General features: G+C 39.2%; 1 protein-coding gene across 2 annotated transcripts in view; it reads left to right on the top strand.

Annotated features, from left to right (window-relative positions):
- Window positions 1-25,808, top strand: part of ADHFE1 (alcohol dehydrogenase iron containing 1) — a 35,270-nt gene extending 9,462 nt beyond the window's left edge. Inside the window, exons 6-14 of one of the 2 annotated variants that reach the window (XM_055318249.1) lie at window positions 16-212; window positions 1,764-1,841; window positions 3,226-3,331; window positions 6,639-6,791; window positions 8,762-8,860; window positions 12,912-12,990; window positions 13,175-13,271; window positions 15,873-16,030; window positions 23,035-25,807. In XM_055318249.1, coding sequence (XP_055174224.1) covers window positions 16-212; window positions 1,764-1,841; window positions 3,226-3,331; window positions 6,639-6,791; window positions 8,762-8,860; window positions 12,912-12,990; window positions 13,175-13,271; window positions 15,873-16,030; window positions 23,035-23,118 — 1,051 coding nt within the window. In that variant the 3' untranslated portion in view covers window positions 23,119-25,807. Of the gene's footprint in view, window positions 1-15; window positions 213-1,763; window positions 1,842-3,225; window positions 3,332-6,638; window positions 6,792-8,761; window positions 8,861-12,911; window positions 12,991-13,174; window positions 13,272-15,872; window positions 16,031-23,034 lie in introns of both variants that reach the window. The other variant, XR_008663505.1, reaches the window with a different exon arrangement.
- The last annotated feature ends 1,301 nt before the right edge of the window (window positions 25,809-27,109 follow it).

Below are 27,109 nucleotides of genomic sequence, written 5' to 3'. Positions count from 1 at the left end.
TTTCCCTTCTCCAAGTTTCATGGAAGCTATTGAGTTTGTCAAAAAGAGAGCTTTTGATGCCTACGTTGCTGTTGGTGGTGGCTCCACCATGGACACCTGTAAAGCTGCTAATCTGTATGCATCCAGCCCTCACTCTGATTTCCTAGATTATGTCAATGCCCCCATTGGGAAAGGAAAGCCTGTGTCTGTGCCTCTTAAGCCTCTGATTGCAGGTAAAGACTGTTGTTTGTCTGTCTTATTTTGCAGTTGGCAAAAGACCTTAGGAAAAATGAAAGCAAGAAATTACAGGGTATACATTTCTGAAGCTTTCTGGTTTCTTCATGTCAGCATAGTACATTGTTGAGAGAGCAGAATAGATTGCAGTTCACTTATGTTTAAAATCCTGATTTTCATTATTGCACAGAGGGAGGCAGTTTGGGTCAGTGGTAGGAAAGTTTGCAGATTTATGCTAGGAAATCACTGTGTGAAGGAGGAGGGAAGGTTATCATTCCCGTATTATCATATCCCTCTAATGGCAGGTTTGTCTTCTAAACCCCTCTCTGCTTTGTCCCATTTTGCCAACCACTGTGGAGTATAAGGGGAACATTGGCTATTATTTTTCTGATGTTGACTCAACCCTTTCTTCCACACAATGGCTCTTCAGCTGACCTGGGGCTTTGTCTCTGCTCTGGGACATGTGGCCAGCATGGCTGCATCACTCTGGGCAACATCTGCTCTTTGGCTGCCCTGGGGACAGATACGCAAATCCAAAGCAGAATAGCTTGTCTGTCCACGCAGACCTTGGAATCTTTTGGTCTTTTCTTCCCTCCTATTTTATGGCTGTTAGCATAGTACTGTTTAAAGTTTTATAGTTAAAATGCACTAACTGGTAACTGGACAATATCTGTCTAAAGTTTTGTCCTCTCTCTTCTCCCCCCATAAGCCCCCACTGTGAATGGGCCTTGTGATGGTATAGGAGTAAGTTGAAGGCAGATGAACTGCTTTGACGTGAATGAGAAATCAGCAGGGACCAACATAATTGATGTCTGGCAAATGGAACCCTCTGGTGAAACTGTGTCAGCATCACACAGAGGGGTGATTAGTAAAGTTTAGAAACTTGACAGAACTACAAAACCACAGAGCCCAGCGAAGGCAGAACATTACTGTGCTTGCTGCCAAGAGGGAATAAAGATGTCTTTTAGAGAAGGCAAATACGAGTTTTCTAACCGAGATGCCAAGCAGCCTGTGTTTGAATGCCCAGCTTGCAGCTGCTTAAGTCCTGGTGCTAGAGTTCCCAGAGTTCCTCGCTGTTGACCCAGAAACAGACATTACACATGCATGTTAAACATACACACCATACATACATGTCATGCCCATATACATGTTGGCACAGGCACTGACATCATACATATGTGTTCATGCAGGTACAGCAGATATCACACATACTCATCAAAGTGCACATATTTGTTAGACATGCCTACATGTCATGCAGACATGGACACCATGCATGTGAAATGTGTGTGTATTAATGCAGACAGTGCCATCACATATACACATTAAATATGCATGTTAATGCTGACAGGCATACCATTATGCATGCATGTTAACACAGACTCTGACACGTGTGAAGCATACATGTGGATTAATATAGATACACACATCTGGTGAGCAATAGGGGCATCAAAGCTTCCTTCTCTAACTTTGGTCCTTGCTTCCTAATGCTGAATTAAATATCTCCACTGACCCTTATTTAGATGCTTTATTTAAATATTATTTTTTTCAAGTCCCAACTACCTCAGGAACTGGGAGTGAAACTACAGGAGTTGCCATCTTTGACTATGAACCCTTGAAAGTAAAAACTGGTAAGAAATGTGCCTATAAAAATTGTGTTTAATTCTCTCTCCTACCTTTCAACCCCACCTTCTTTTCTTTAATCCTAATATTTAAAAATCAGAGACTTAAAGATTTAAGGAAAGGGTATGTATGCATACACACTTTTTTTTCAATACATATAAAAATATGAAATTGTCTAATAAACTTCAAAGAGAATTTAACTTCTCTTTGAAGTTTATTAGACAGTTACCTACAAAAGCATATTGAAATGCCATAATCTTGATTGGCCATTTCTCTGCCCAAGTTAGTAGCTGTATGTCAGGGGTGAATGGTTATTCCCTTTCCTGGACATCTTTTCAACATTTTTTTTTCAACACTTTAAATCAGTCTCATTGAGATACAATTTTTATATAATAAAATGCATACATTTTAAGAGTTGGTTTGATGAATTTTGACAAATAGATACACCCGTGTAACCACTACCCCAATCAAAATATTAAGCATTCCCATAATTCCAGAAATATCCAAAGGTCCCAGGCCTTTGTAGCAGAATAAATTGATATTCGAGAGCATATTTTTTAATTTTTTTTAAATTTATTTATTTATGTTCATCACAGAGAGAGAGGCAGAGACACAGGCAGAGGGAGAAGCAGGCTCCATGCACCAGGAGCCCGACGTGGGATTCGATCCCGGGTCTCCAGGATCGTGCCCTGGGCCAAAGGCAGGCGCTAAACCGCTGCGCCACCCAGGGATCCCTCGAGGGCATATTTATAGTAACTTTTCTTTTTAAAATTAAACTACATTATCGTTCGACATTATTAAAGATAATAGTAGCCAATACTTGAGTTCTACCTTATAGTTTTTCAGAGACTTTTATGTAATATTTTCTAATATGATCCTTTTTTCAGCTATGAGAGATAGAAGCCCTATATTGTTATGATCTAATCTAAACAGAGAACTCAGAGAGACTAAGTGACTTGCGCAAAGATACATAGAAAGTTGCAGAACCAGGACCCAAACCAGTAGTGTGCTAGTAAACCATCTCTCTGGAATTTAATCAGTAAATAAGCCCCAATTTGTAGTATTAGCCAATTTCTTTGGTATAGATACTCCCACCATAGCTTGTGACATCATTCAAACCAGAGCTGGGAAGAGATGTGCACACTTGGCTCTTTCAAACCAGAAGGAGCTTCATATCCACTGAAAAACCTAGATTTCTGACTCCAGATCTCTTTCCACTCTTCTTGCTGCCTCCCATCATGAGAATGAATCTCATCTCATATTTTTAATTTTTAAGAATAAATTGTTAATAAATTGTTAATAAATTATTAATAATCGTTAATAAATCCTAAAATAATTTAATTTTTTAATGGTGTCCATACCTATAGCCTCTATTGAAAATCCCTGTCTTAGGCATTGCTTCGCGAGCCATCAAACCAACACTGGGACTCATCGATCCTCTGCATACCCTGCACATGCCTGACCGGGTGGTTGCCAACAGTGGCTTCGATGTGCTTTGGTAGGTACTGGGGTCATCTGGAGGGGCTTTTCCAGTCTATGGATAGTATTTTCTTGCTGAAAGCACTTGCTTTCATTCATTGATTAGTGTTCCACAACATCCCCAGCTTTGGCCATCATTATCCGCTTTCCTAGATGAAAACATGGAATGTGTAAAGGCTGATGATTAGGTGAGTTCCTGGGTGAGCCACAGACCCGCTGTTCAGGATAGACCATGCCAGCCACAACTGCTGCCACAGGGACAGAGCGAAAGGAGCAGTTGGAGCTGGCGTGCAGACCCACAACACCTGCCTCTATGGCTACACGAAGCAGGGAATAGCCAGCGATGCCACAGCATAGAAGAGGGCAGGAAAGGGAGCTAATATCTCCTGAGTTGGACTGTGCTCACCATGGCAGCACTTTACACACATCACTGCTTCACCACAGCTCTGCGCCATATGAAAAAGAAACCTGGCTTTGAGATGTTTAGTAACTTCCCAGCGTCAAAGTGCATGCTCCATTGGTCTCAGCTGCATGCACTGATGGATCCCTGAGTGCTGTCCTTCCAGTGTCCTCACAGAGACCCACAGACACTTCACACTGAGCAGTTACCTATTTCATCCACTTGCATGTGTTCATTTTTTGACATTCTAACATCTCTGAACTGAGAACACATCCTAAAATCTGTGGTATGACAGTATGGTTTTCTTCCTCAGTGTTACCTTTTTTTTAATGGTGTGTCTTATAATGCATGGCATCTTAAATTTGATGAAATCTGATCATTCTCTAACCACCACCACCACCCTACCACCTCACAGCTTCTCCTGAGTCCCTTAACTATGAACTTCTTTGTCATGCCCATACATAACCAGTATTTCCTACCACTTGTCCTGCTTGAATTTCTCCTGTCTGCTCCCTCCTCTTGACCCTCATTATTCCCACCTTGCTTCATACCTGCCCAGCTCTTGCTTACATAATTGCAGTAGTCTCCACATCAGTCTCTCTCTTTCCACCCCATAATCCTTCCATCTGTCCTCTATACTGGCCTCAACAAGCTCTCAGAATGCAATATAATCATCACACATATACACACATGCACACAAACATACACACTCCTCTACCTGACAAGTCTTATAGTGGTTTTCCATGCCTAATGCCTGAAGGCAAAGTCTCTTTGGCCCTGGAATGTTCCCAATGTTAGCTCTTTATCTGTTTGGAGAATTCATCTTCCAGTTCCACTGGATCATTCTCTTCTTGATGACTCTTCTTCTTTGCTGATTCTCCCCCTTTCCTCCTCTCAAGTACAACTGACCAATCCACTCTTTGCTCTTCCCCATTGTGTGACCTATACATTCTTTCTAGGACACTTCCACTTCTCATGTCTATTTCCTTCACTGCACTGTGAGTTTGATGAGGAGAGGACCATCTTACTGACTTCTCCATTCCTGCCCCTTGGCACAGTGACTCTCACATCATAGGTATTTGGTTAATATCTGTCAAATAAAATTCATGCAAACAGAAAGTAGCAGAGTCAGGATTCACATCTAGATCTACCCAAGTCCATGGTCTGCTTTTTTCACTACATTATGTTGCTTGCCAAGAAAGCGGAGAAAATTTTATCCAACTCCACCCCGGTTAACATTGTCAGTACTTTGAAGAGTCATCCCCTAATAACTTGGAAATAAGAGAAATAAGATTACCCTCTCTGATTGGAAATTACATACTAAATAGATAATAAACCAAAACAGTCACCTTTAAGTGAATGACTCATAGGCCCAAAGACTTCACTGTCAATCAAAGGGAGAGTGGTCCCAGAAAAAAGGAGATTGATGGTAGTTGTCCTTCTGAGTACTGTTTGAGGGAGAGAATACCTAGCCTGAGGAATCTGCCTTTGAGGCCAAGTGGCCTGTTCTGAAGCTGGACACACCCATGTATTCAACTTATAGGCAGGTCCCTCTATTAGGACTCCATAGGCCTTCTGATCATCATTTGGCATCCATAGGACCTCATGTTAGGGAGAAAAGATGCCATCAAAAGGCTTAGATATCTGTGCCCCTCAGTTGTACATATCCTTATATTTCTCAATCATATCAATAAATCAATCAATCTCAATAAATCAATAATCAGACTTCTAGGTTCTACATACAGTTTTTGTGAGCTCAACTCTGGGAGTCTGACCCTGAGAGACAGATCTGCTCTTGATCTCAGAATTGAGATGCATGCAGGTTAGGGGTCTGACTACACCTCAGTGGACTCACTGCCACCCCATTCTCCTGACATGGATGCCTCATTCTTGCATTGTTGCACAGATTCCACAGATTTAGAACCATAAGGCCACAGCATCCATCTACCAACTTTACTTAAAATTTTTTTCAATGGTTTGTTCAAAAGCTGTTATCTGCTTCTCATGTATAGAAGAAATTCTCCATTTTAAGACTGAATTATCATGCCCAAAACAGTTCATGTTATAGTGTGCTCCCAAAGCATCATTGATCTAGATGGATATGTGTTTTCTTTATTAGAATTGATGGCAGGCCAGCAGGTGGAGGAAACTCTGAAACTTGGTTCTTGAAATAGCCAACCTTTAGTTTAAGGCATGTCAGAAAAAAAATTGAATTTTTTTCAGGGCAAAAATTAATAATAATGGTGAATTGTAAGTTTTACAACAGGCTATTCTAAGTTATTATTTTAAGTGCTTTACATGTACCACCTCATTTAATTTTCACAGCAGCACCAGGAAGACATATTATTATTTGCCTTGTTTTAGAGTCACAGGGTAGGTAGTGATTTACCCCAAGCCCTCAGCAGGAAGGTCTTGTGGCAAGATTTACAGCTGACACCAGCATCTGTGTTCTCACCCCCTGCACCATACTCTCAATAGGAGGCACAATGTAACTACAGCCTTCCTTAGGTAATATGATATTTGATCAGTACAAGGTATAAAATGGTAAATATATTTTACAAGGAAATCATTTTTTAGATTCAGTGCTTTTCTTCATGACTCAAATATGTAAAAATTTTTATTTGCACTAGAGATTTATTTGATTTATTTGCACTAGAAAGCTGCCATATGTAATCCAGTAACACATACTGGTCAAAAAACACTGTAGTGCTGTTCGTATAAACTTCACTGTGTTAATTTCTATAATAAACAATGACTGTTGGGGGCCAAAGTCTGACCTGGTGGGATGTACTGGGATTATCACTGCTACATAGCATATCTGCAATGGAATGAATACCTAACATGTCCAAAAGAGTTTGTAATCTGAATGGAGGGCAAAAAAGTGAAAGGTACTTTCAATCGATGTGTTTCAAATATTTCCTGTTAGCCATGCCTTGGAATCCTACACTGCCCTCCCCTACCACATGCGGAGCCCTTGCCCTTCAAATCCTATCACTCGGCCAGCATATCAGGGCAGCAACCCGATCAGCGATATTTGGGCAGTCCACGCACTACGGATCGTCGCTAAGTATCTAAAGAGGTATGTGGCCCAGAGGAGACAGAAACAGAACAGAAGGGGCACCTCGCAGGCTCAGTCAGTAAAGTTTACAAATCTTGATCTCAGGGTTGTAAGTACGAGCCCCATATTTGGTGTTGAGATTACTTAAAAATAAAGTCTTAAAAAAAAAAAAAGAAAACAGAAAAACCACATTCCACCCTCACATAAAATGTAGCATGCTAGATCCGGAAATATCCTGAGCAAGTCTGTTCAGCAAAAGATCAACCACTGGATGTAGAGGAGCACCAGAGTCTAGCAAGCTCTAGAAAGATGAAAAGGATGGGGAGGGACGCACAGGAGGACAGATGAAACCTGAATCCTTCAGGCAAAGGCAAAGGAACAAAATATGAGCCCCTGATTTCTGAAAGTTGCATATAGAAGGATTATTCATCAAAGCCTCGAAATGAGAGCTCAGGTGAGGGGAGATGTCCTTTGAGATTTGGCTACCCCAAGAGCTGAAATGGGACCCAGAGAGGCAGATGTTGGCTGTGCTCATGCAGGCCCTGTCCAAAGGCACACAGAGTCAACCAAGTAAGCAAACTAACATGAACTAAATTTAAGAGATACATGTATAGAGTTAGGAGATATAAAAAGCTTTCTAAAAGCTTTCAAAAGATTTATGAATGATGTAGTCATGACTGGCTCCTAAGAGAGCAGAGATATACTTAGAAATATACTTAGTATATCTAAGAGCTATACTTAGAGATGAAAGCCAATCCCTGAGACATTAAGACCTATGCAAAGTCAGACTCACTTTTATACTTAACATGTAATGGAGGGAAAGAACACATCAGATTGGACCTGGATGTGAATGCAGTGTTTCCTCTGGCCCCGAGCTGGAAGCTGTACTAGAGAGGGAACACAGACCACATTTTATAGTAAGAGCAGGGGAAAGGAACACAGAACTGTTTCTGGAAGCCATCAGGGAGCAGGGTAGCATTTGACTGGGTAGATGCAGATCCAGATAATGGTCAGCCAGTGTGCATGACAAGGACAGAAGGCTTGGCAGAGCACAGTGAAGGGTGAGTGGGTAAAAAGAACAGGGAAGGCTAAAGCCTCATCATCTGCTCTCTTTCATCTTGTTATTCAGGGAATAAGAAACTAGCACTGGGTTTGGAAAGGAGCCACAGATGCCTAACCATTCCAAATGAAAGGAGATAAAAGGCTGTAGCACTCTTACTTCATAACAGGAACCCTTACTCCAGGCAAAATCGTGAAAAGCAAGCAAGGAGTGGTTTGTCGTTCTTGGCAGTCAGGCTTCCTCCCTGGAGCAGGTTTTCTAAGCAAGTGTGTGCAGGATGGTTGAGCTGTATCTGCAAGGGGCCTTTGAGAATTTGCTTTTCCAAAGTCGCATTGGGACATCTACAGCAGGCAAAGCCTTGTCCTACAATAACATCCCACTTCCATAATGATAAATATTAAAATAACATGTAATTTCCACAGATACTAAAAGAGGCCTCCAAAGGGTTCTGTTTGGGGCAGTGTCACAGAAAGAAAAACAGCAGGGCAGGCTGCGATTAGCCTACAGGCAGCCCCAGGTGACCAGGACTCATTTCAGAGAACCAGTCTGGGCTCTGTGCATTCTGAGTATATGTTTACTTGAAGTCCATTCACAGCTGCCGTCAAGATCATTGACAAATGAAGAAGAAGAATGAGTCTCAGGGCACTTTTCTAGAGTAGCTCATAATCCAAGGGTCAGTGCTTTGCTTCCGCTGGCACTTTTATCACATGAGCAGCCTGACAGCATATTTATTATGCCTTTGCCCAAAACCATTGATGAGAAAATATGTTTCCCTTTGGTTTTCGTTTAGAAGACAAGATGTCATTTGAATAAGTTGCCTAATTTTTCTTTCTACCGAGTAGAATTTCTTTTTTCCCAGATCTTTCCCTAAGGCAGCTTTTTATTCAGTAGGAAATGCCAATGTTGATGTAAGTATTCATATCATCCACAGGGCTGTCAGAAATCCTGATGATCTTGAAGCAAGGTCTAATATGCACTTGGCAAGTGCTTTTGCTGGCATTGGCTTTGGAAATGCTGGCGTTCATCTGTGGTGAGCAATTTGAGATTTTATTTCTTCACCTAAGCTATTGCTTTTATTTAAAAAAGCATTAGCATTTTTAAAATGTTTATAACTTAGGACAAGTAGTAAAATCTAAATATGCCATAAGAAGAAATTTAACTTAGGGTCCTGGAATATTTTCTTAATTCAAATGTAATTTATTGGGTCATAGATTTGTTTTTAAGTTGTTTTTTTTAAATAAACTCTACCCCTAACGTGGGGTTCAGACTCATGACCCTGAGACCAAGAGTCACATGCTCTACCGACTGAGCCAGCCAGGCACCCTCATAGATTTTTTTTGGTAACAGGCTTATTGAGATACAATTCACATAGTATAAAATTTATCCATTTAAAATGTATAATTCAGTGGGTTTTAGCATATTCATAGATTTGTATAGCCATTACCACAATCCATTTTCAAACATTTGATTGACCTGAGAAGAAATCCATACCCCTTCACTGTTACCCATCAATCCTCCTATAACCCCCAGTCTTAAGCAACTTACTAATCTACTTTCTTTTCTGTTTTTTTTTCATGGTGAAAACCCTCAGCAGATTAAGTTTATTTTTTTGTATATTTTTTTATTGGAATTCGATTTGCCAACACATAGCATAACACCCAGTGCTCATCCCGTCAAGTGCCCCCCTCCGTGTCCGTCACCCAGTCACCCCATCCCTCCGCCCACCTCCCCTTTCACCACCCCTTGTTCGTTTCCCAGAGTTAGGAGTCTCTCATATTCCGTCACCCTCACTGATATTTCCCACTCATTTTCTCTCCTTTCCCCTCTATCCCTTTTCACTATTTTTTATATTCCCCCAAATGAATGAGACCATGTAATGTTTGTCCTTCTCCAATTAACTTACTTCACTCAGCATAATACCCTCCAGTTCTATCCATGTTGAAGCAAATGGTGGGTATTTGTCGTTTCTAATGGCTGAGTAATATTCCATTGTACATATAGACCACATCTTTTTTATCCATTTGTCTTTCAATGGACACCGAGGCTCCTTCCACAGTTTGGCTACTGTGGACATTGCTGCTATTAACATTGGGCTGAAAATAATAATAATAATAATAATAATAATAATAATAAACATTGGGCTGCAGGTGTCCTGCCATTTCACTGCATCTGTATCTTTGGGGTAAATCCCCAGCAGTGCAATTGCTGGGTTGTGGGGTAGTTCTATTTTTAACTCTTTGAGGAACCTCGACACAGTTTTCCAGAGTGGCTGTACCAGTTCACATTCCCACCAACAGTGCAAGAGGGTTCCCTTTTCTCCACATCCTCTCCAACATTTGTTGTTCCCTGTCTTGTTAATTTTCACCATTCTCACTGGCGTGAGGTGGTATCTCATTGTTTTGATTTGTATTTCCCTGTTGGCAAGTGATGTGGAGCATTTTCTCATATGCTTGTTGGCCATGTCTGTGTCTTCTTTGGTGAAATTTCTGTTTGTGTCTTTTGCCCATTTCATGATTGGATTGTTTCTTTGCTGTTGAGTTTAATAAGTTCTTTATAAATCTCTAATCTACTTTCTATCTCTGGAGATTTACTCTGGATATTTTATGTAAATGGGATTATTATAATATGTGGTCATTTGTGCCTTTAATTTAGCATAATGTTTTCATGGTTCATTCATACACACATCAATATGTCATTCTTTTTTATTGCCAAGTAACATTCTACTGTATGGATATACCACATTTTATTTATCCGTTTATCAGAAGATGGACATTGGTTTGTTTCCACTTGTTGGCTATTAGGGTAGCCAATACTCTTACTTCATAACAGGAACCCTTACTCCAGGCAAAATCGTGAAAAGCAAGCAAGGAGTGGTTTGTCGTTCTTAGCAGTCTTAGGCTTCCTCCCTGGAGCAGGATTTGTGTACAAGCTTTTTTGAGGAATACTCAGTAGGAGTGAAATGGTAACTCTATGTTTAAATTTTGGGGAACTACTATTGTTATCCACAGCAGCTATACCATTTTACATTTACATTAACAGTGGCTAAGCTAAGGGTTCTGACTTTTCCACATCCTCCCCATGTGTCATAGATTTTTGAAACCTCAAATATAAGAATTTTTATCCTAATCTCACAAAAAGAAAGGGATCAAAATCTTTGTCAGTAGCCCAGAATTGATTTGTTTGATCAGAACTTTACTGGTATGATGTTTTAAAATTGAATACCAGTGATCACTGAGAATTAAAGAATAGGCTTTTGCTATGGAGAGTACAGTGAAGTCACCCCCAAACTTGGCTGCTGAGAGCACAGATTGATACCACCATTCTAAAAAGCAAGTGAATGGGGTGCCTGGGTGGCATGGCTGGTTAAGCACCAACTTTTGGTTTAAGTTCAGGTTGTGATCTCCTGGTTGTGGGATTGAGCCCTGCATTGGGCTCTGGTCTCAGCATGGAGTCCACTTGATATTCTTTCTTCTTCTCCCTTTGTCCCTCCCACTCATATTCTCTCTCTCTTTCTCTTTCTCAAATAAATAAATCCTTTAAAAAATAAATGAATAAATAAATTAAAAGCAAGTGAACAAAATCTATCCAGAGCTTGAAAACTATTTATATCCTTGGGCCCACTAATTTTAGTTCTATGAATGTAGCCTAAAGAAATCACCATCATTTGATCAAAGTATTTCTTTCTAAGAATATTCACCTAAGTTGTATGTATAATTGAAAATTTGGAATCATCCTAAATTTCCAACAGTTTGGGAATGGTTAACTGAATCGCAGTACTCAGAGAATAAAATAAGGCTATTGAAAGAAATGTTTTAGAAGAATAGGAAATGATATGGGAAAATGTTTATAAAGAATATTAAATAGCAAAAGCAATGTTTGAAACTATGTATATACAATCATAAATGTATGCATCAAAAGACTAGAAGAAATATCCTATAATGATTATCTTTAAGAAATAGGATTATGGACCATTCTAATTTTTACAAAGAACATATACAACTCTTAAAAGAAATCAAACTAAGTTGTAAGATATCATTAGAAAGTTACTTTTGAAAGCTACATGAACCCTTTCGCATCATGAAAACACACTAAGCAATGATTTCCCAAATACTGTGAAACCCAAGAAAGGTAAAGCACTTTCCTAAGTACCCAGCATTTCAGAGAACCAGTAGCTTCTGCTTCATCTCACAAAATTTGGTAGGCAAGGGATACCTTTTTTAAATAAATAATCATGCAGTTCCCCAGAATACTTTGTCTTCCTATAAAATGTAAGTCATTTGCTGAATAAGCCCACATAATCCATATTAAAAGATTTATAGACCATTATACTATTGTAAAGCATTTCATTTTCAAGATCTTAATAATAAATATATAAGCTTCTCACAATATATATCTCTGGGTATGACTAATAAACTATAATATAGTCCTGTTTGTTCACTAAGAATTCAAGAGAACATAAAAAAAGTTTTTTTCAAAAACAAATTAAAAGAATCCCACAAATAAAAACTATGGTGCCTTTTCTCACCAACCTTTCAAACTACAATAACCAATTATGATTCAACTCTATTAGTATGTAACATTTGAAAGGATGTATCAGTTATTGATGGGACAGATGACTGGAGGGTCCAGCTTGCATTCTAATGCAGCACATCTTGGCTCATAACACACCCACATTGTCAGCTTGTATAGGAAGAGCACACTGCCAAGGCAAGTGCAGAGCAAAATAGAAAACACATGCCCTGAAGCTTATTAAAGAAATTTCAAAGTAAATCCTTGATTTCTTCAAGATCATCAGGTTATCAATGTGTTTGTGAAGCAATTTCTGCAACACTTTTTAATGACATACAATCCTATAAGCATTTGAATTTGAACATTTCAAAGGTTTTGTTAATGATTACTCAAAATGTCCAATGCATAATAATATATTGTTGTATCAAAGAAAACAGAATGTATAACTCCCTTTGTGAGATAATTATATTGTCAAAAGACTGTTAAGGACTCTCCCATAAAACTATCTTTGTTTTGCTAACTTGAATTTCTGATATCTATATGTCAACATAAGGACTTTCTTTCTTTTCTAGCCATGGAATGTCTTACCCAATTTCAGGCTTAGTGAAGACATATAAAGCAAAGGATTATAATGTGGATCACCCACTGGTGGTAAAATCATAATAAATTCTTTAATTAAATTTCATATCTTTGCAGTTGCCATAAATGTATTTATCAAATATATTTGTCAATTCTTGATTGCTTGGAGTATAGGGTAAAGTAATTTAATACCTAGAATATGCAGGTTGAAGACCCAACTTTACACCATTGGTCACCATATTTTGTTTCTTTTCAGCCTCATGGCCTTTCTGTGGTACTCACCTCCCCAGCGGTGTTCACCTTCACAGCACAGATGTGTCCTGAACGGCACCTGGAAACAGCAGAAATATTGGGTATGAACCAATACTCATAAATCTGTGACCCGCATGTGTGGAGCATTTCATAGGGTTGCTTCTGAAGATAAACCATAAAGGATAATAATACCCACAAAGTTGCTTTGAAATAGTTTAATAATAAAATGCGAGTCACCTGCCTAAAGTCCTACCTATCATTAAAATTCTGTAATTTTGCTTCCAATAGTCCATTAACAATAAAATGAAACCAAATATTGCTGATGTTAAATTTGTAGTGATAATATTTCTCTTCTTTTCATCCCCAAAGAACATGAAACTCTTTACATAGTGTTAATGTTGCGAATGGTTTTTGCTATCAAGGTGATAAAATGAATCTAATTCAGGAAGTAACTGTGCATTCCCAGTAATAGAAAATCTAAACAACTAGAAACTTTATTAAAAAGATCCCAAAAGAAGAATTTGGTTGGCTACTCTGTAGAATAAACAGTGTCTTATAACAAGACACCTACAGTGCTCTTTGAATCTCACAAGAAATAAAATTATATTCAGGCTAGTAAAATTTTTCAGTAATTTTTCTATGACGAGAACTCTTTTAAGTAGACTTTGAGTATTTGATTAACTTTCCAAACATTTTATTCCCCTACTTGTGTTTAGGGTAGGAAGGGAAAAGCAAAAAAGAAAACTTCATTATGCTCTTCTAGCTCCAGCCGTTGGAGAGGTTATTTCCAGGAAGGTAGGCATGACCACAGACTCCTTCTACGTACACTTCTTTGACTCCCTTCTCTCTCACACTGACGTTTTGTGCTTTCGCAGAGTTCCAGGTGCTGTGCTGTGCTGGGAATCCTAATTAGAGACATGCAGGGTAGAAAAGCAGTGCAGGGGTTTCATTTTCCAGCCTGGGCTGCTGGAAATACGGTGCGAACCTTACCAAGGACCTTGTGTTCCTTCGCCTTTTAGGTGGGGGTGTTTTTCAGCCATTTTGGGGACTCGGATAGATACCTTGTAAATATACAGTGTAAGTAGGAAGGAGCCCAAATAGTAGGCTAGATGTATGGTAAGTGGGAAAGTCTTAGAGAACTCAAAGTTAAAATTCCAGGCAATCAACAACATCACTGAGAAAGCAACTCCTCTGATAGACAAAACTCAGAGTAGAAGAACCCTCCTTGCATAGGAAGTGTTGTTGTTATTCCATATTTAGCCATTAAATATTTCAATTTCCTATGTAATCTTAGATTTTCTTAGCTTTATACCAATTTATTCTCTTCCCTATCCTCCCTTTTTTTCTAAAACACTTCACAGGAAAACACAGAGGCTTTGATGGTGTGTTTTATGGCAGTAATCCCAGGAACATAAAAACTTCATAAACCTTGTATCGTGTGTCACCTTTCCACCTAATCCATATTTCAGCTGCCGCTGTGTAATACAGACTGGTCTTGTCATGCACGGTTTACCTTCCATCCACCCTCTCTCCCAACTAGCCCCATATCTGGTTCTATTTATACATTTTCCTGGATTACTAAAACAGTTCTTGCTGTCGTAGAAGAAAAAGGTTAAAACTAATAGTGTGCTTCAGTATGGAAGTAAACTATACATTCTAGTCTCATTTTGAACAATACAGAGAAAGCAGACTTAGACTCAACGTGAAGCATTCTGGATAATAACTAATGCCACATCTGTCTGTCGAGTGCTTCACTTCCTGGCAGTGAATGTGTTTGACTAAAATGGATGTGGGGCTGGAGTGCTAAGGTTCTGGGAACTGTCACTGCTACTCTGCCTGAGGACAGAACCCCTAGCTCTTCCAGACTGTCTCTGTGATTTCAAGTATTAATTTTTAATCATGTCCCAATTTTGCCCTTAAAAATTTCCAACCCTTGGCGATCTTCTTCCCCCTTCACCAACATCATTATTACCTACGTAGGAAATACTGTTTTCTGAGAGTCTTTATGTTCTTAGTTCTGTCTGACTGGTTCTGTAATGTTTATTTAGAGGAACCCACCCTGCCCCTTGGCAACAGAGCCCCAAATAAAAAGTTTTATAGTTATAGAGAGGAAATATTTCCTTCCCTGGCCACATAATCCACTTTTGTCACTTTTCTCTGTTTGGGCAGTCAGTGCTGGAGCTTTTGTACTTCTATATGTCCTTGCCTCACAAGGTGTTGCAGAGGGTTGGTCTTCTTTTCCTAAGACGTTGCTGTGAGGAAAGACATCGAACACCTATACCTCTAGATGTCAGCAAATTCCAAGCCTTGAAAGTTATATAAGCTGTGTTTTCTCCTACAAACACTCCTTCCTCTTCATCCAAACACCAGCCTTCTTTTTTGGTCTCCTCCCTGTGCTTCTTTTCTTGGCTTAGTTCCTCTTCTTCCCACCACACCAGGGGCAAGCAGCCCATTGGAAATGTGAGAGCCAAGTTAGCCCCCCGCCCACCAGCCAACTTCTCTCTGCAGAGGATCTTGGGGTTCTGCAGGCCAGCCTGGCCCATCTGTGAACTGCGGAGTCGATCACTGGGCTGGCCTCCATGTGGTGGCACAGCGGTGGCCTTGTCCTTGGTGGTAGGGAACCAGCGGTAGGCTATATATTCACCTGTCTTGTGACTGAATTATACAGACTCTCTCTACAGTCAGCACTTTGTGTCTTCTAGGAGCTGACACCCGCACTGCCAGGATCCCAGAAGCTGGGCCTATTTTGGCAGACACACTCCGGAAATTCTTATTCGATCTGGATGTTGATGATGGCCTAGCTGCCATTGGTTACTCCAAGGCTGATATCCCAGCATTAGTGAAGGGAACTCTGCCCCAGGTAAGAGATGCAGTGCGTCCTCTCTCCCTTCTGAGAAGCACAAAGCTTGGTCCATTTGGGGTGTCTTGGGGAGAGGAAAACCTAGGGGTCCTCCAGCAGCTTTCAGGTCTCCTCCACACCAGATAGCAGCGTTTGTCTTCCTCTGAGGGAAGGGGCCAGTCTCCCTCATCTTTATATTCTTCCATAAAACTGTGGCTTTTGGGAGCTTTTATGGTGTAACTGAAAGGATCTCTTATAAAAATTCAAGGTGAAAAAAACCACATTTTTCTTGAGGTATGGCAAAATTTCCCTTTTTACCACTTCTGCTCTTTTAAGAGTCCTCTATAAAACTATGTGAAGCTCTTCCAAAAAGACCACTGATATTATTTTATATCATAAAGAGTTATAAATTCCTACTACTTTGTAAAAAATGGGCATGGCTTTAAATCAGTACTATTACAAAATCACTTCTTAATGAATCTGGGAGAGTGCATATTTTATACATATACGTAGATGTATCATCTGTGTCACTTTGAGTCTTATTTAAATGTTGCTAAAGAATTTAAACTGAGCTGCCAACCTTTATTGAGTGGAATCATAAGAGATGTAGAGTTTCCCCTCCAAGTTTCTCCTGAAGAGAATTTACCCTCCCATTGGACCGCTCTTACATTTTGGATCAGATACCCATGTGCTATAGCATCAGATCCTAATAGGATCCTAATAGTTCACTGCAATTCACCATAAAACAGAGCCAGAGTCATGAGTTCTTGGTTTGGGGACCATACCATGCTCACCATGCCCAGAGTATTCACTTAGTCCCCCTGTCTAAAATGGGGAAGACGTGGGTTACTTAAACACTATAAGGACTCGAGGGCAAGGCACTTCTACCCAAAATGAAGGCAGACATGGATCTCTCACTGACTTTGAAACAGAGTTAACAGCTGGAATATCCACACCACACTGATTCCTGCTTACCACAAGTAGCAGTGCTTTTCCTCAACCCATTCTGGTTAAACAAAGGCCTCACACTAGCTTCTTCCCCACTTAGCAGCTGCTTAGAATGTTGAAGACCTCACCTCTCACATAAGATGATATGTGTATGGATTGGGTTAGCGGACTCATATGTCCTCAGGAGGTAGGTAGGTAATAGCAATAAACAAAGTAATTTAAAGCAGCAGTGAGTGGTGGGGATTTTGATGAACTGGAAAGCTCATAATTCACCTCATTGGGTGAGTGTCTTTTCAGCTACAATTTATTATCCCCAAGCAGAAGTTCAGGTCCCAACATTGGTAGAGCTTCCAACTTAAAAAAAAAAAAACAATCTGGATGTTTGTATTGTATTCCCTGATTACCCGCTGTACAAACTAAACATGACCAATTGGCCAGCAATTTCCCTGACTTAGACTCAGGCCCAGTAGCCTCAGTCATATCTACAAATATAAGTGAATAAGAAAAAGAAACATCTCAAAGTATAGCTAGGATAACTCATAAACCCTTAATGCTAATCAACAAGCCCAAGGGACTCAATAGCCAAAAAAAATTCAACCAACACAGTTATTTTATCCAAACCTACTAGACCATAAGTTCCAGGAGTACAGGACCTGTTTTGCTCATCCTTCCTCTACTGCACCTAGCACAGGCTAGTAGAGATGTTAAAGGAACACATACCTGTACCATCTCTCCTAAGTCTTCAGGGCAGGTGAGCTTAATGGCTGAATGGTAGTAACTTTTTCAGAAGTTTCCTTACACTAAATAGGATTCACCTAATGACAAGAAGCCATGAAAGCCTGTCCAGTGATACCAAAGACCAAATGGTCTCTACAGTTTTGACATGGTGGTTGGCTCTTATAGCATGGTTCCAGTGACAGTGCCACTCCTGCAAATGGAATTCTGAAAAGGTCTACTTGTTCAGGAATGTGTGTTTGTCAACCTCCAGCGATGGTATCCATGATTTTCAGATGAAACTGTGTGATATTCTTGGCCATTTAATTACAAGCATCTTCCAGCCATCAGCACACAGTGGCAAGTGTGTACTGTTTAAATTCTACTGTGCTCAGTCTTCTACTTTCAGAAACTGTTCCAAATAGCAACAGATCCATACTAACATTTGAGACTACCCACTAAAATAGCAAGTTAGGGCAACCCAGGTGGCTCAGCAGTTTAGCGCCGCATTCGGCCCAGGATGCAGTCCTGAAGACCCGGGATCAGGTCCCACATCGGGTTCCCTGCATGGAGCCTGCTTCTCCCTCTGTGTGTGTGTGTGTGTGTGTGTGTGATGAATAAATAAATAAAATCTTAAATAAATAAATAGCAAGCTAATTAGGTATCATATTAAATGCCTCAGGGCATATATCACACTAAGAAGTCACAGATAGCAAGACCTTAATTAGAGAAAACTGATTTTTTAGTTTCATAAAAGATGCAAGGTAAATTGAATCTTTCAAGTACAAGTCATGTCTGTAAAGTAGGAGGCCAGGGTCTCCTCATGTTGTACTCATAAGGCAGCCCCAACATGAATGCTGTTTTTTAAATCATGTGTTTGTGATTGAGAGAATTTTAGTTAATTTTAATAAACTAGCACTAGTTCCATTTTAGAGTCCATGTAATTGAGTCAATGTGTCCTATATAGGAGAGGGCAGAAGACAGGGCAGATTCACAGGACTTTAGGAGGAATCTTAGAAATCAGCCTGTCTGTTTTGCAGATGAAGAACTACTATGAGTTTTTTGTTTGGTATTTTTGGCAGCAGGGAACATTTTACAGGAATGCTATGGCAACTTCAGAATTTTACACATGCAGCAGGCTAATCTTCACTTATTAGTATCTACAGGATTTAAGGTAGTGAGAGGGATAGACTGGTTGCAGCAAAGAATATTGCCAGAAAGATTATTTATGTAGTCGACATTTGATAAAGCTTCTTTTATGTTCAGCAAGGAAGGATCAGTTTTCACTGAAAGGAACAACCAGGCCAGTATTCTTGACCAAACACCACATCCCATACTGATGGCTGCAAACAGCAGCCCTGTGTACGGAGGCTTCCAACCGCTATAGCCAGGCTGCAAGGCGAGCAGGCAAGAATAAATCAATCTTCCAAGCGGGGTTTCTGAAACCTCTGGAAAAAAACATTTACATTTCAAATCAAAACATTTCATTTCTGAGGAGAGCTGTCTACCAAAATGAGCACTTCCACTCCCTGGCAGACAGGCCAGCCAAAATGTTGTTATTTTATGAATGTGCTAAAAGTAGTAGTCAGGATTTATTTCAGTGCCCATGTTAATCAGTTGTCCTTCGGTCTTACACGTCTATAAATGATAGTGCATTGCTGAACACATCTTAAGTCTGAGAGTTTAGCTTTTATATGGCATAGATGATATCAGTGGGGATATATCACAAACTTTATGTCCCTATCCTCATTTAACCTATCAGGGGGTATTAGAAATGTGGAAGAGAAATTCAAAGCAGCTTGGCCTGAAGTACTTCTGAGACTACTGAACTATGCCAAAGATGAGCAGGATTGTTTTAAGGGCCACTGAACCCATCAGATAAGATTCTCTCCTGTTATATAGGCAGAATAGTGTGAGAGTAATTATCGGCCACAGCAAACGCCGAACTTCAGTTCTTGACCCTTCCACTGACACATATGTACATCACCATGAACAGGTCTCTGCCTTGCTGTGGATTTTCACAATTTGTTTAGAGTCTCTGAAGATCTGCTGCAGCATAACATTTTACTTTGGTCTTACCCATACTCATCAGCATGTCCCCATCCTTCTCCCATCTGTCCATTCATACTTCCTTGTTTTTTAATTATCTTTTTAATCGTGGTAAAATATACCTAACATAAAATATATTATTTTAACCATTTTTAAGTGCACAATTCAGTGCCACTGAGTACATTTAGTGTTGTGCAACCAGCACTACTATCCATTTCCAGAACTTTTAAATAATTTCAAATTGTAGCTCTGTTTAGTAGGCAACAATAATTGCCCTTTCCCAGCCCCTAATAACTTCTATTCTACTTTCTATGAATTTGCCTATTTCAGGTACCTCATATAAGTGGAACTCTACAATATTTGTCCTTTTGTATCTGCATAATGTCTTCACTTATCATAAATCTTTAATGTGTCAGAATTTAATTCCTTTTTATGGCTGAAATAATATTCCATTGCATGGATATACCACCTGTTGCTCATTCATTCATCTACAGATGGACAGTTGAGCTTTTCCACCTTCTGGCTATTGTAGACAGTGCCACTGTGAACATTGCTGTACAAATACGTTTTAATCTCTGTTTTCACCTCATTTAGTTATATACCAAGGAATAAAGCTGTAGGATCATAGGGTAATTCTCTGTTTAGCTTTTTGAAGAACCGCCAAACTGTTTTCCATAGAGGCTGCACCATTTTACATTCCCACCAACAATGCACGAGGGTTACAATTTCTCCACATCTTCATCAAGATTTATTATTTTCCTTCTTTTTTTTTTTGATAGCTATCCTGATGGATGGGAAATGAGAACTCATTGTGGTTTTGAATAGCATTTTGCTAATGACTAAAGATATTGAGCATCTTTGCCTGTGCTTACTGGCTATTTGTATATCTTCATTTAAGAAATATCTATTCAAGTCTTTTGCCTATTTTTTATCTTAACTTTTCTTAAAATTTTATTTATTTGGCAGTGAGAGAGACAGACAGATAGCACAAGCAGGCGGAGCAGCAGGCAAAGGGATAGGGAGAAGCAGGCTCCCTGCTGAGCAGAGAGCTGGCATGGGGCTCGATCCCAGGACTGTGGATCATGACCTGAGCCAAAGGCAGACCCTTAACCTACTGAGCCACCCAGGTGCCCTCTTTTGCCTATTTTTAAGTTGATTGTTTGGGGTTTCCTGCTGTTGAGTTGTAGTAATTATATATTCTAGTTATTAATCCCTTATCAGATCTGTAATTTGCAAAAACTTTTCTCATTCTACCTGCGCTGTCTTTTCAACTCTCTTGAGAGTGTCCTTTGATGCATAAAAGTTTTAAATTTTGATGTAACCCAATTCACCCATTTTTTGTATTGCCTGTGCTTTTGGTGTCATATCCAAGAAATTATTGCCAAATCTAATATCATGAGATTTTCCTCTGTTTTCTTCTAAGAGTTTTGGTTTTAGCTCTTACATTTAAATCTTTACACTTAGGCCTATCTGAGTTAATTTTTTAATACACCCTTCCTATTTTCATTCTTTCTTTCACCTTACAAATACTTACTGAGGTCTTACTATATATTATGCATTGAATGGGATGCCGTGAGGAGGAAAATAAAGTCTCTTCATTCCCTCATGGAGCTTACATTCTAGTGAGAGAAGACAGATGATTGACATCTAATCAAATATATAAATAAAATACTAATGAAATCATTTTAGATGATGCTTAGTGGTGTGAAGGAAAACCTGGGTGATGAAATCATGATTTCACATGGGACAGTGTGGAGGGACCAGCAAGGGTGGTCACAAGAGGTTTTGACTAGAGGTGAAGGCAGCCACATTAAGACCTGGAAGAAGCCCTCTGGGCAAAGGGGAAAGGCTCTGAGATAGGGTGAAGATGAGCATTTTCATGGTAGAGAGGGGACTGTAGGGCTTAAGTGAGACGAACTGATGGGAGAAGAGTCAGAGCTGAGATGAGCAGCAGAGCCAGAACAGAGTGGCATCAGTGGCCATGGTCTTGTCATTGCAGTAGAAAGTCCTCAGAGAGCATTAAGCAGGTTATGAGATAAATTTATTCTGGGGTGAAAAAGTTATCACTCTGGCTGCTGTATGGAGAATGGCCTCTAGGGGGAGAGAGTAGAGCAAAAGTAGAAACAGACTTTTGGAGGCAGGAGTCAGGATGACAGCCGGGTTGTGGTGGAACAGGAGGTGATAAAGTGGTCAGATTTTGGATTTACTTCTGAGGTAGATCTGACACATTGATTGGTGGATTAAACTTGTAGAGCAGGAAAAAGGAATCAACAGGACTCCTAGGCTTTTCCCTGAGTGACTGGCTGTCATTGCTGAGATGAGAAAAATGAGAGGCAGGAGAAGTCAGAGTTCTGTCTTGAGTATGTGAATTTTGAGATGCCAATACCACACCCCACACACACCATTTTCATTAATTCAGCAAATAACTGTTGAGCACCTATGTACTGTGTCAAGCACTCTAGTAGGCCCTGGGCAGGAAGAGTGAACACAGACCTGCCCTCATGGAGATGAGTACTTATAAAAAAACAAACCAAGAGACCTATGAAAATGGAACCAAAACTCTGGCATAGATCTTATTTAAGCCCAGAAATTTGGACACAGGGTAGTCATTATAGTATCTTTTAATCTCCTGTCCCACTGGGATTAAGGAGACACTGATGGGGGGTATAAATAGCAATAGTATATGCTTTCTGTCTTTGCTGACTCTACTCAATAACATTGGAGAAATTAAGCAAGTCACTGAATTGACTTGGGAAGGTAGAATAAAACCTTAGTTAATAAGAAAAAGGAGTCATGTGTAGTCCATGGCTGTAAAATTGACTATGAAGTCAACTTATGACCTAATGAAGTCTTTCTGAATATACTTTAGGTCCAAATTGCAAAATATACAGTCCTTGAAGTGAAGGACAACCCAGTTCTAATTTCCTTGGCAGCACATACAAGGCACAGGCACTGGGACAGTGCTCTCTGCACAGAGAACCCACCTGGCAGAGGCTGCTGCCCAGTGTAGTTTGGTCATCACTGAAGGTGTTTTGCCCAAGGTGGGTTTGGTTCTATACTTTAGGCAGAAGGCTATTTCCAGAACATAAAGGCAAGGGCAATGGACCTTGAAAGCTTTGTGGGAAAGTGGTGTCACTTGATGAACTTCGGAGTTGGGGATCAGCTGGTATGAAGGAAACAAGAAATATGATTTTTAAAGATATGATTATTATCAAGTCATTGTTTCTTATGGCCAAGTTGATTTACATACCCTAGTAGCTTTTACAAACTAGCTTTTTAGAGCCCTGGGTAAATCCTTTTGTTTACTGTTTCAGGAAAGGGTGACCAAGCTTGCACCACGCCCTCAGTCAGAAGAGGATCTATCTGCTCTGTTTGAAGCTTCAATGAAACTGTATTAATTTTCATTCTCACTGAAAGAATTCCACTGGCCATCATAGTCCTGACAACAAAAGCCGAGCTAGCCAGAACTTAGTCTTTTCATTCACATATAACTTACATGTTACCAGTTTGGATGTGATATAAATTTATCCTGCAGAAGATTCCCTGATGTTCAAAGTCAAGCTACTTCTATACAACTGGGAAAATGCCCACTATGTTAGACCTTGGGCTAGACTTTAGGGATCCGTGTTCCTGCACCAAACCCCACAGATTGCCACTGCTCTATTTATCAAATGGGCAAAAATTCAGTATCTATCAAAAACATAAACGCACATATCCTATGCCCAGTAACCCTAGTCTAGAAATTTATCCTATAGAAATACTAGCACAAGTGTGTCAAGAAATATGGCAAGGATGTTTCTAGTAACACTTTTTCTAATTTAAAAAAAAAATTGGGGGATCCCTGGGTGGTTCAGCGGTTTTGTGCCTGCCTTTGGCCCAGGGCATGGTCCTGGAGTCTAGGGATCAAGTCCTGTGCTGGGCTCCCTGCATGGGGCCTGCTTCTCCCTCTGCCTGTGTCTCTTTCTCTCTCTGTGTGTGTCTCTATGAACAAATAAATAAAATCTAATAAATAAATAAATAAATAAATAAATAAATAAATAAATCTATTGGAAATATACCCATGATATACTGCTAACTTGGAAAAAAGCAGAACAATTGTATATTTGCATGGTCTGATTTTTACTTTTTAAATTATAAATTTATGTCTATTTATTGAGAGAAAAGAAGGATACATAACAATATTAAAAGTTATCACTGGAGAAATGGAATTTGGGGCATTGAGAATCAAGAGAAAATAATCACTTTATATTTTATACCTCCCTTTTTATTTTATAAACATCCGTATTGTTTGGATGTGTTACAACAAGCACATTCTTTCTAATTTTAAGAGGGCCACTAAAATAAAATGAAAGGGCCAGAGAACAGAGAAAAATATAATTTTGTTTATTTTAGGTCAAATTCATCTTAATTTATAAAAATACTAGTAACTAATATTTAAAGATTAAAACAGATCCAAAGAGGTAAAATATTAGAGACTGATCCTCATGTAAATAAATTATTCTTTTGAGAAAAACACTAACATCTACATGATAATTCCCTCCTTGGAAAAATGTATTTTGTGGTCAGAATAAATGAATTCAAAAGCAAGCGGTGTTGTAGTTGATAGACTTGCAGCCTTGCAAGTAGAATCTAAGTAGCATGATCATTTGCATCTGTTATTCCCAAGCTGCAGAAACTTCTACCACTCATTTCTCCTCATAAAGGTTACCACACTAAGGTTTTTTGCCTGCTTAAGCTTTGGCAGTCTGGATCTCAGTGTACTTGTGGATTTATCCATGTTTTAAACCGAATTAAAATTTTAATCAAATAAGTAATGTATATATAATTACATCAGGGTTTTAAAAACGGAAGAGAAGTACATTACTTGCCTTCAACCTGCCCAGGCCTACTTTATCTGCATAAAGGTCTTTATACTTCCTTGAGATCTTTTAAATAACATTGAAGTAATGTTTATAGAGGTTTCTCTATCAACATAAAATATGCTCAGTACCAAAACCTGGTAATACAAAGATAAACACAAAAGAAAATCATCATATTGTACCATCCAGAAGATAGGCAGTATTAAAAATTTGGTTTATGTTTTTTATTATATATATTATATGCATATTTTTGACTTAGAAATGATATCATTAAGATATAGTTTTAATTCCTATAGAATATTCAAATTATTTATATCAAGTGCCCAAAAGGCAAGCATAGGACAGTACCAATAGAATTTCAGTTATGTAAAATAAATAAATTAATTAATTTTTAAAAAATTTTAAAAAAGAATTTCAGTTATAACTTGCAGACCATAAATAGTTAAAATTCCCTCCAGCGTTTCAAAATATCCTGGATCTTGAAAGCAGAAGCTGTGGGATTGAGGCAGAGTACAGCTAACTCTCTGCCAATCTGAGATCCTGCAGGAAACTTTAGTAAAAGTTGTTAATGTCTTAAAATACATTTGGCACAGCAAAAACATATGTTCTCCCCATCAACACACCTTCCCAAAAAAGCCCAGGTAAGTTCTAGAAGGTTTATATTCAACAAGGTGATGTAGCATCATTAGAACAGCGTTAGAGGTCAAAGGCCATGGGTTCCACTCTAGTCCCTTGGTCAGTCTTGAGTTTTACTCTATTTGACTGAGGCCTCTTCCATTTTGATAATGTTATGACTCGATTTTATGTATTACTTAGTCCTTAATGTGTGATTTGAGCTTGGGAAATTCGATGTAAAATAATTTGAGACATAAAAATGTATTCTCTCTCTGAAATGTTCGATGCCTTTACTACCAGTAGGCAGATGTCTGTGACTCACCAGGAGGAGTGTTTGGTAGTCATACTGATGATGACTCTGTAAAGGAAGGATTTAAAGGTCAAGCATGAAGAAACAGATTTAGGAAGGCTTCGTGTTTTTTATCTTAATACCCATCATGTTGGTCCCTATAACTTGAGAATATGGAAAAGATGTGTTTCTTACCAGCTATTAAAAGTGTTAGATAAGAAATACCGCCCATTTCTGTAACAACAGTGTAAACACTGTTTCTGAGATAACAAGTGCATTTTTCTAAGTCAAATTCTGTTTTTTATTGATTACCTTTAAAAGACCAAAAAGTTCTCAGGGGTTATGGCTCCATTTATACACATTAATTTACTTGCTAAGGCAAGAAAAACTAAAAGAATAGTACTCAAAACTTTGTATAACAGCATTTTCACAAAACTATCATATTTAGTAGAATTTTTTTCACTTAAAATATATATGCATCCCTAACTTATGATCCAGAATATTAATTTGTTTAAGGTACATCACGTTTATGATTTTTGTCAAGTGCCACAATAAACAGCTTGTTTTGTGCTCCTGTCACTTCTCTGTGCACCAGGAGGGCTATGTTGGGCTTGGCATTTTTGCATAGCTGTGGACACAGCTGTGGGGTATTTTCCACTGGTCAGTGAGGGAAGTCTGCTCTTGTAAAATACAGACAAGTACAGTATCAAAATAGCAAAACTTGCTTTCCTGGCCTTTTAACCCTGGGAAAGATTAATGGTTGTTTGGATTAGAAACTGTAGCCTAATGAGGGACTGTTGCCTCTGGGGAGTGGGTCTGAGAAAGGGGACTGTTCACCTCCAGGTCAACATTGCACATGCTGCCTTGCCTCTGATGACCAGCAACCCCAAGCCCAGACAGCTGCCCAGGCCCTCCCATCAAACGCCAGATCCTCTGGGAGCTGGTGCGGAGGCCGGCCCACATCCCCGCCATCACCATCACAATGGTCCGCAGGAGGTAGTCTCCGGGGATGGGCTGCACTTTGAATGGGCCGAAATTGCTTCTTGAAGCCCTAGCCTGAATTACTGGCAGCTGGGGGTGGGAGGGTCTAGTTTTTGTTGCTATTATTACACTGTCTTTCCAACCAGCCCAACAACTCTCAGAATAAATGCATATCCTCTGCAAACTGCAATAACTGCCATTTTGTCCCATGTGAAATCCCTCATGAAGCTCTGTGCAAAACAGCCAACTTTAAAGTCCCCCTACTTCATTCTTTCTGGCTTTAAATGTTGGCTTTTTAATTTGGATATTTTTAATTGGTTTTCCAATTTATAAAATTGGAAACTGATTAAAATAATCATGAGCAAAAAAGAGAAAATAACTACCATCATGCCATTACCCAAACACAGCTGCTATCATTTGATATGCTTCCTTTCCATCTTTTTCATTTGGGCGGTGTAATTTCCAACTCATTTCCCTCAAGGCATGACATTTTAAGTATTTTCTATGTTACCACATAATCTTCATAATCATTATTTTTAAAGGTACACAATGTTTTGTTGAATAGAAATTTAAACATTGATCCTTATTACAGGGCATCAAGATTGCTTCCAAATTTTGACCCCTACCAATGACAAAGCAATGAAA

This window comes from Nyctereutes procyonoides, unplaced genomic scaffold (genome assembly GCF_905146905.1).
Source record: "Nyctereutes procyonoides isolate TBG_1078 unplaced genomic scaffold, NYPRO_anot_genome, whole genome shotgun sequence".
Classification (NCBI taxonomy): Eukaryota; Metazoa; Chordata; class Mammalia; order Carnivora; family Canidae; genus Nyctereutes; species Nyctereutes procyonoides.
Note: the sequence above shows the minus strand (reverse complement) of the source record. Positions and strands in the feature narration are given on the sequence as shown.